The sequence below is a fragment of the Anarrhichthys ocellatus genome, unplaced genomic scaffold (assembly GCF_004355925.1).
Source record: "Anarrhichthys ocellatus isolate YVR2014 unplaced genomic scaffold, GSC_Weel_1.0 scaffold205, whole genome shotgun sequence".
In the NCBI taxonomy this organism is placed as follows: domain Eukaryota; kingdom Metazoa; phylum Chordata; class Actinopteri; order Perciformes; family Anarhichadidae; genus Anarrhichthys; species Anarrhichthys ocellatus.
In genome coordinates, this window is record NW_022280235.1 from 123830 (window position 1) to 133533 (window position 9704).

Sequence of the window (9704 nt, forward strand, 5' to 3'; positions counted from 1 at the left end):
ACAGTCGTATCCACAGTGACAAGATGCTAGTCAGATGAATAACATTCATATCCACAGTGAGAAGATGATGATTGTTAGATGAAGAACAGTCAGATCCACAGTGAGAAGATGATGATGGTTAGATGAAGAACAGTCATATCCACAGTGAGATGATGATGGTTAGATGAAGAACAGTCATATCCACAGTGAGAAGATGATGATGGTCAGATGAAGAACAGTCATATCCACAGTGACAAAATGATGGTTAGATGAAGAACAGTCAGATCCACAGTGAGATGATGATGGTTAGATGAAGAACAGTCAGATCCACACTGAGATGATGGAAGAAGATGAAGAACAGTCAGATCCACAGTGAGAAGATGTTATATAAGGAATGTGTGACGAGGGGGTCCTTAAAGGAACTGATCAATGCATATGAGATATGTACATGTAACTACAGGTCTGTGGTTGCAGGTATAAAGTTATGTTTCGATGTTCATGATATCAGAGTGGATCCGAGGGGGGTCAGATGGCCATGGTAGACAGGCTCAGTAAACCATCTATTCAACCATGACTGTGACATCCAGCCACTTAGTGTGTCTGACCTCTGACCTGTACAGTCCAGTGAATGTTAACCATGACTGTCTTGGTCCTGCAGTCGAGTCCTGAGTAACGTGGAGGGGAAGTACCTGATGGACAGTGTCCCGTTCAGCTGCTGTAACCCCGGGTCCCCCCGGCCCTGCATCCAGCATCACTTGACCAATAACTCGGCCCACTATGACTACGACCACCGCATTGAGGAGCTCAACATCTGGACCCGGGGCTGCCGAGAGGCCCTCTTCTACTACTTCAGCAGCATAATGAACAGCATTGGAGTGCTCATCATTGGCACCATCATCCTGGAGGTAAGCCGCCAATAACCCGCTTCAGGCAATCAGCATCCGGACTGAGCCACAGTGTTGCCTTCAAAAGCAGTCCAACATTTAGGTTTTCTCATATAACTCTCATGTGTGTTCTGAATATGAAGTGTCACAAACCAGGCCGAACAGCCATGACAAAAAAGGGAGAGGCATTCAATGAAGCAATTTAACAATCATGTTTTAGGTTTAAAGTAACATAAAAGACAAACATAAACTAACAGTGACATGTGAACTCAGTCATTTCAGCAGTGTAAGTGAGTGGGTGTGTGTAAAGTGTATGTGCAGTGTTGTATAGTATAGAAACCAACCGCAACCAAAACCAAATGTGTGTCTCAGGAAGGAGAGAGCAACCCACTGAGAATCCAGAGGGTTTTTAATACCGGGTGCTCTGGCACACAGGGCTAGTGTTGTGAATGGCCTCAGGTGTTTCCACTCTGCCTGACGACCCTCTGCCACACCCACCTCCAACACCTGCAAGGAGAGCAGCCAAACGAACAGGCAGACAGGGAAGAGAGGGTCGTCGCACCCCCCCCCCTCCATAAGACGGGGGTCCCACAAGAACACCACAACAGCAAAACAAACAAACCAGGAGATAAACAGTTATATTTAAGTTCTGTACTTCTGGCAAATGGCCGAACAACCCTTTTAACCTCATGTGGGTCCCTGAATTTTTCAGTCGACCAGACAACAACCCCTCATCAGGCTCCAGAACAGCATCGTCCTGAAACTGTATGAGCCCCCAACTACAGGACTCAATGCCATTGGTTCCTGCTGGACATCACCAGGTGCACTAGAAGAGTGAGCATAATAGGGTTTAAGCAAGTTAACATAGAACAATTTAATAGGTTTCCTGCGAGTTGAAATCAAATAATTCTTGTCTGAGATGCGTTTAACCACTGTAAACGGACCAGAAAACTTAGCCTGGAAGGGTGAACCTCGCCAACGGACAAATAGCCAAAACTCGATCACCGGCACTAAACTGCAGAATAAAGTCAATACCTATACCCATTCACATATTCAATAAAATTGTTGGGCGGATCTGACTCCTTCCAACCATCCATAAACACAGACAATGGACCCCGGACAGTGTGGCCAAACACTAGATCATTTGGGCTAAACCCTGTACTTTCATGTACAACCTCCCGTGCAGCTAACAGCAACCATGGTAGCCCATCTTCCCAGTCCCCCTCTAGCTCAGTGCAATATGAGCACAAAAGAGACTTAAGTGTTTGGTGAAACCGCTCCAAAGCACCTTGACTCTGTGCGTCATAAGCAGACGACTGGTTATGTCTGATACCTAGCAGTTTTAACACTTGGGCCATCAGGTAAGAAGAAAAATGTGATCCCTGGTCACTTTGTACTGCTCTAGGGATGCCAAACACAGTTATGAATTGCCTCAGGGCCTTAACCACAAATTTTGCAGTTATTGTTCGCAAAGGATACGCTGCCGGGTACCTGGTGCTTTGACACATAACAGTTAGCAAATACTGGCTACCAGACTTAGCACGGGGCAGCAGCCCCACACAATCAATGATTAGGTACTCAAACGGCTGACTGATAGCTGGAATCGGCTCCAATGGAGCAGGTTTAGTGACCCGATTTGGCATACTAGTCATCTGACATGTACTACAGGTTTTAATATGCATAGAAACATCCTTTTTCATTTGTGGCCAGAATAAATGGCGAAAAATCTGGTCATAGGTTTTCCGGACACCCAAATGCCCTGACCCATCATGAGCAAGTCTCAACACATGACCACGAAGCTTAGCTGGAATGACATCAAAAAATGGGATCCCCAATAAAATCCTCACCATGGGGCACCCACTTCCTCACCAAAATACCATCCTGAAGAAGGTAACCCCTGGAAACATGTTTCACCTCACCAACTGACAGCACTGATCCAAACAACTCCTCCAAGGCTGGATCTGCTCTCTGCTCATTCTGCAGATAGAATAGAAGAATTGAAATATGCTTTATTCATCCCCAAGGTGAAATTTGTCAAAGATCACTATGAGACACAGAAAAAAAGAAAATCAGGTAAACACAGCAACTTTTTTGTCCACGCCCCATCTACCTCGTTTGATTCGCACGACTCATCGACTGAGTAACTGCACATGGAGGGAAACCTTCGGGAAAGTTTACAGCACTCTCATCAGGCTGTTCTGAGGCTGAAGGAAAAGGAGTGACTATCGGAGGAGGAGGCACATCTGCCCACACACGACTGCCAGCCAGGTCGTTGCCCAAAATTATGTCAATCCCTTCCACTGGTAACGCTGGTCTCACCCCAATAGGAACTCTGCCCTGAACCAAGCCACAGTCTAGATTCAGCATGTGCACCGGGACAGGCAACACCCTCAACCCCATTCCTTGCATCAGGATTTTATCCCCTGTATCTGTCTCATCTGAAAATGACTAAATGGAGTCTCGAACATAGGAGTTGAAAGCACCCGTATCCCTCAAAATCTTAACAGGCACCTTAATGTCGAACAGAGGACTTAACACCTCCATCATTCTGCAATACAGGCTCCCACACAGGCTCACCGAGCCGGCTTTTATGAATGAGCACATACTCATCGGCCAACCCAGCAGCCTGGGTGGCAGTTGTAACTTTACGCTCCGTAAGATATGTGGCAACACGACTGGGCAGAGAGTTCTTAAACTGTTCCAAGACGACCAAATTGCCCAAACTTTCAAAATCACTAACATCAGAAGATGTACACCAACGATTGAAATTATTCGTCAGCTCCCTCGCAAACTCCATATGAGACTGGTTGAACCTTTTTTCCTAAAACGCTGGCGATATGCTTCAGGGACCAACTCGTATGCCTTCAGAACAGCATTCTTGACTGATTTATAAGTTAGATCATTATCTAAAGCTGCATATGTCTCCTGGGCTTTTCCTGACAACACACACTGCAACAGCAAGGTTTGCTCAGAGTCTGACCAATTTCTTGCCTGTGCAATCCACTCAAACAGTGAGAAAAACACATCCGGATCCTTCTCGTGAAACTTAGGCAAGAGATGCAAATTACTCACAATATCGCGAGAACGCGATGATGAACCATTTCCCGCATGCAAAACATCTCCAGAAAGCTTACCCTCTCTGACTAATGCTATCTTTTCCTGTTCTATTTTGTACTGCAACCGCTCAATTTCCACTTGTTTATCCACTTCCAGTCTTTGTTTCTCCTTCTCATGAGAAAACTGTAACAAAAGCAATTATTTTTGCTGCTCAAAGGTAAGGTTCCCTGATGGAACTGAAAGTGCCGGTGTTGCATTTTAACCATAGCCTTTACATTTCCCTTAAGCCGTTTATCACCAACACCACTTAGATCAATATCATACTCTTCTGCAATCTTGAAGAGCTGATCTCTAAAGCAACGATCCGGAACCTCCTCGTATGTAGCATCAACAAAGTCCTCTACCCCTGCCATAGTAGACCAGGTCAAAGGCCACCACAAAACCAGACAGTGTTTTCTAGGTCAACTAGTACACTAAAAGAGACAATGATTTGTCCCCCAAACTAATGTGGAATTCCCTCTATCTAGACTGCCTATCCCAAACTCATCTACCTCACAGAACCCTAGTCTTCATGCAGATTAGCGGGAGGCTTTTTAAACACTTAAACCAATAGCCCGGTGAGGCCCCCAGCAAGCTGGTTACTCACCTGACAGCTATGGATGTGTCCCCGAGACAACTGCTCTGACCGCACACCACACAAAAATAACAAAAAAAAACGAAAAACAACGCAGCCACACGGACCACGTTGCTTCACCTATCCAGGGATACTCCACAAAAGTCAGCGAACACACTAGAAGACCATGTACTCACTGCTGCTAGTTCACACCAGCCAACTCGTGTAAACACACGCTGGCTGCAAGACCAACCTCAGCTGCCAAAAGAAAATGCATCCCCCAAACACATTGTGTGCTGGACCAAACCATTACTATTCAGAACCAAATATCAGCCTCGAGCCAATCAATTTGGACGGACGAGCCCCCACTTGTCACAAACCGGGCCGAACGGCCATGACAAAAAAGGGAGACGCATTCAATGAAGCAGTTTAACAATTATTTATTAGGTTTAAAGTAACATAAAAGACAAACATAAACTAACAGTGACATGTGAACTCAGTCATTTCAGCAGTGTAAGTGAGTGCGTGTAAAGTGTACATGCAGTGTTGTATAGTATAGAAACCAACCGCAACCAAAACCAAAATGGGTGTCTCAGGGAGGAGAGAGCGACCCACTGAGAATCCAGAGGGTTTTTAATAGCGGGTGCTCTGGCACACAGGGCCAGTGTTGTGAATGGCCTCAGGTGCTTCCACTCTGCCTGACAACCCTCTGCCCCCAATGTGAGTGTGACTGTGACTGTGAGTCTGAGTGTGACTGTGACTTTGACTACTGTGAGTGTGAGTGTGAATGTGAGTCTGAGTGTGACTGTGAGTGTGACTGTAAGTGTGACTGTGACTTTGACTACTATGACTGTGACTGAGTGTGATTGACTGTGAGTGTTAGTGAGTGTGACTATAAGTGTGAGTGTTGTTGAAGCTGGACCTAATTAGGGGAGAACCAGACTGCTGGACTTTCGCTGCTGCTAACTTTCGGCAGCAAAGTTACACCAAAAATGAACTGGATCCGATTTACAATCAAAAAGTATTTAATAAACAAGAGTAGCTAGAACAGTTGCAAACTGAATTACTCTATCGATATCGATATGTCCCGTGGGCAGAGTCTTCACACGGCCCACCTAATAGGCCAGCCCAGCTGGTCAACTACAGAGAGTGGTAACTGCGCGAACTGAAGCCAAAACCCTCTGGAACTAGCCTATATTTAAAAGTCTTTGTCCGAAAGTTCAAATGTCCAGTATCAGCCTCTGTGATTGGCCGAAATTCAATAGCCCCTCCTGGCTTCGGGCAGTTATCAGCTAAGTGTTTGGTTGAAGTCGTCCGGGCTCCTCCTCTGGTCCTGGTGGTCTCTGCAATGCCTGTCTCAAAATCCCTGTCTGTCCCTTGGCTATTCTTCAGTTTATTCATTGATTGTCTTTTATGGCTCAACACTTCTATGGTAAACATACTGTAAACATATTATACATTCCATAAGTAAATATGTTGTGACATTTTACCATATTTTGACATTTATATATTGACACTTTTATTCACCACTAGGGGTGCTATTAATCATACTAACAATGCTTTTAATACTGAAATTCTTCACAGTGTGACTGTGACTGTGACTGTGAGTGTGACTGTAAGTGTGAGTCTCCTTGTCCTTGTTCTTCTCCTCCTTGTTTTGGTTCTTGTTCTTCTCCTTCTCTTTCATATTCTTATTCTTGTTCTCCTTGTTCTTGTTCATGTTATTCTCCTTCTTCTCCATGTTATTGTTCTTCTCATTGTTCTTGTTCCTGTTCTCCCTCTCCTTGTTCTTGTTCTCCTTGTTCTTGTCCTCCTTGTCCTTGTTCTTCTTGTTTTTGTTTTTGTTTTTCTCCTTGTCCTTTTTATCGTTCTTGTTCTTCTTGTTCTACTTCACTTTCTCCTTGGCCTTGTCCTTGTTCTTATTGTTGTTGTTCTCCTTCTCCTTGTTCTCCTTGTCCTTGTTCTTCTTCGTCTCCTCCTCGTTCTCCTCCTCGTTCTCCTTCCTGCTTCAACTCTCTAGTGTTCAGAGGGTCAAGGGTTAGGGGGTTAGGTTGGGTTAGTTAGGGTCAGAGTTAGGGTTTGGTCCTCACGTCCTCTGACAATCTGACCTGGTATCAGATCTTTCACTTGCTGAGGTATCGGTGTGTTAAGCTGGTGGTCAGGCTCACAGAGGATCAGGAACTATTCTGGGGGGGTTAATCTGCCTGCATCAGCAACAGGTTGCATTCTGGGAAGACCAGGACGAAGGACGATTCCTGAGAGAGTTATGTGGGTCAAAACAACAGGTTTGACCTGAAGCGTCACGGCGATTTAAGAACAACAATCACATGTTGGGAGGAACTTTACTGATGCTGCTGCTCTCAGATCCGTTTCAGTCTCTTCAGTTTGTGACCAATCAGCAGCCTCCACACAACAAATACATTATCAACCTCACATCCACAGCTGTGTTGCCCCTAAGTCGTCTTCTGAACTAAATAGTTATATACTTAAATACTAACATACAAACATACTAACATAAGAAAAATAATAAAATAATAATAAAATGTAATGGATAAGGTCATGTGATTGGAATCCTAAATGTAACCCGTTCTGTACCAGTTTCATGACACTTGTTCTTCTGAAATGACAGACTGAGAACACACGGATGTAAAGAAAGCACAACAATATTATTATAATAAAAGTTATCATATAGTTCATTCAAAGATATTTGAACTTGTATTTCTATTATTATGATTAGACTGCTTTGGGGAATCCTGTTGAAATCCTGTTGAACTTGGAAGGCATATATACTGTACATATGTATATATATATTTGATATGTTCTGGTCCACATGCTGACCCTGTCTCTGTGTGTCCCAGTCGGTGGACATGGCCGGGTTGAAGTACCTAACCACGGCTCTGGAGACGATGGAGGACCCGGAGAACCCTGAGTGTGAGAGCGACGGCTGGCTGCTGGAGAAAGGAGTGAAGGAGACGATGGGAGAGCTGTTCGCCAAGATGAAGATGCTCGGAAAGACCAACCAAGTGGTGGAGGGCGAGGACGCACCTGAGGGTTAGGGTGAACCACCTGAGAGCCCTGCCCCCCCAAGAAGGACTGAGGCCCCTCCCCCCACCACACACCTTTACCTGCCTCTCCTCCATCTGTACATACACCATCATACATGTGTTAAACACACACACACACACACACTTAAAATTTATATCTTCCTTTGTGTACATATGTTGATCAGAGTTTATTTTTAAACGGGAGGAACAGAAACCTGCTGCTGTAAATAAAACTTCTGGGTTGGGATTTAAAATTCTATTACAAACATATATTAAGTAACCCCCCCCCCCCACACACACACACACACACACACACACACACACACACACACACATATTACTGCTTCCTGTCAGACACCATCAGGAGCCTGACTGATCTATTCGATTAGGACTGGGAGTTGCAGTGACTCCATTTGTCCAGTAGAGAGCGCAGAACATAAGAATGATATTTTCAAATTCTGAAGGTCAGTGAATGCATCGTTATCAGCTGCTGTGTCTCAGACATGGAGTATCGGTCTTTACCGTCGCTGTCGGACCTCCTAAACGGTTTGTTGACTTGGAAACAGAATGCCAAAAATATCCCCCAAAAAATGATGAGTGCTCAGTGCTGCCACAGGCTGGTCAGGAGTGGTACTGCAGCTTTAGCAGTACCACTCCTGACCAGCAGGTGTTGTTTAAAGGTTTGTACGCAGCGAGTAACATTCATGCAACTTTTTCCTTGAATATTACTTGAACACATCTTTCAAAGATGTTTTTATGTCCAGCGCACATCTTCTAAACTGGGCTTTATTAAAGACATGCTAACATGGCTAACATCATGGCTCCCTGTCAGAGCGACCAAACAGGAGAGTTTTTATACTCATGTATAAAGTCAGGACGGCTGTATAGTGATTAAAGGGTCAGTCTACAGAGAAATTCAGTCTTCAGTTACACGTTGTAATATTTGTATTTTACTGTTTTTACTTTTTTTGTGATGTTTTCAGCCAGCTGTTGTGGGTTGGTTGGAGCTTGTAGTTGCTCCACTGTGTACGATAAAATCTATAAAGAGATTGTGACTGACACCAAACTGTCTGACTCTTCTTTTGTTATCAACGTTGTTTCGGTACACGTAGAACACATGTTTATACAGGTTTATACAGGTATACACAGGGGTATATATAGGTTTATATAGGTGTTGCACATGGGTATATACAGGTGTATACAGGTTTATACTGGTGTATTATAGATAGTGTTTCTGGTTTTACATTGTTTGACAATGTCTTGTGGTATTTTGCAGTATTTTAGTGTGACAATGTCTTGTAGTATTTTAGTGTTTTGCAGTGTTTGACAATTGTATTATTTTATTGTTTCCTACAGTGACAATGTATTGTGGTATTTCAGTGTTTGACAATATCTCGTCGTATTTTACAGTGTCTTAGTGTTTAACTGTAAGACAATGTTTGTGTTTGACATTGTCTTGTAGTATTTTACAGTGTCTTAGTGTTTAACATTGTCTTACAGTGTCTAACATTGTCTTACAGTGTCTTAGTGTTTAACATTGTCTAACATTGTCTTACAGTGTTTGACATTGTCTTGTAGTATTTTACAGTGTTTTAGTGTTTAACATTGTCTAACATTGTCTTACAGTGTTTGACATTGTCTTGTAGTATTTTACAGTGTTTTAGTGTTTAACATTGTCTAACATTGTCTTACAGTGTTTGACAATGTCTTGGAGTCTATTACAGTGTTTTACATTATCGTATAGTGTCTTACATGATCTTATAGTGTTTTACATTATCGTACAGTGTTTGAGAATATATTGCAGTATTTTACAGTGTTTAACAATGTCTTGTATTATTGTATTGTTTCCTACAGTGACAATGTATTGTAGTATTTTACAGTGTTTGACAATGTCTTGTATTATTTTTATTGTTTCCTACAGTGTTTGACAATATTTTACAGTGTATTGCAGTAAATTACAGTGATTGACAATGTCTCGTAGTATTTTACAGTGTTTTACAATATCTTGTCGTATTTTACATTATCTTACATTATCTTACAGTGTCTAACATTGTCTAACATTGTCTTACATTGTCTTACAGTGTCTTACAGTGTCTTATATTGTCTCCACCAGAGATGAGTCCAATG

At 43.1% G+C, this 9704-nt stretch overlaps 1 protein-coding gene across 1 annotated transcript; it reads left to right on the forward strand.

The window, feature by feature from the left end:
- The first annotated feature begins 289 nt into the window (after positions 1–289).
- LOC116400790 (peripherin-2-like) lies at positions 290–7852 on the forward strand. Its single transcript, XM_031878838.1, has 3 exons — positions 290–351; positions 638–884; positions 7392–7852. The coding sequence occupies exons 1-3, from the start codon at positions 290–292 to the stop codon at positions 7587–7589; spliced, it is 507 nt and encodes a 168-aa protein (XP_031734698.1). The 3' UTR covers positions 7590–7852.
- Positions 7853–9704: the final 1852 nt, after the last annotated feature.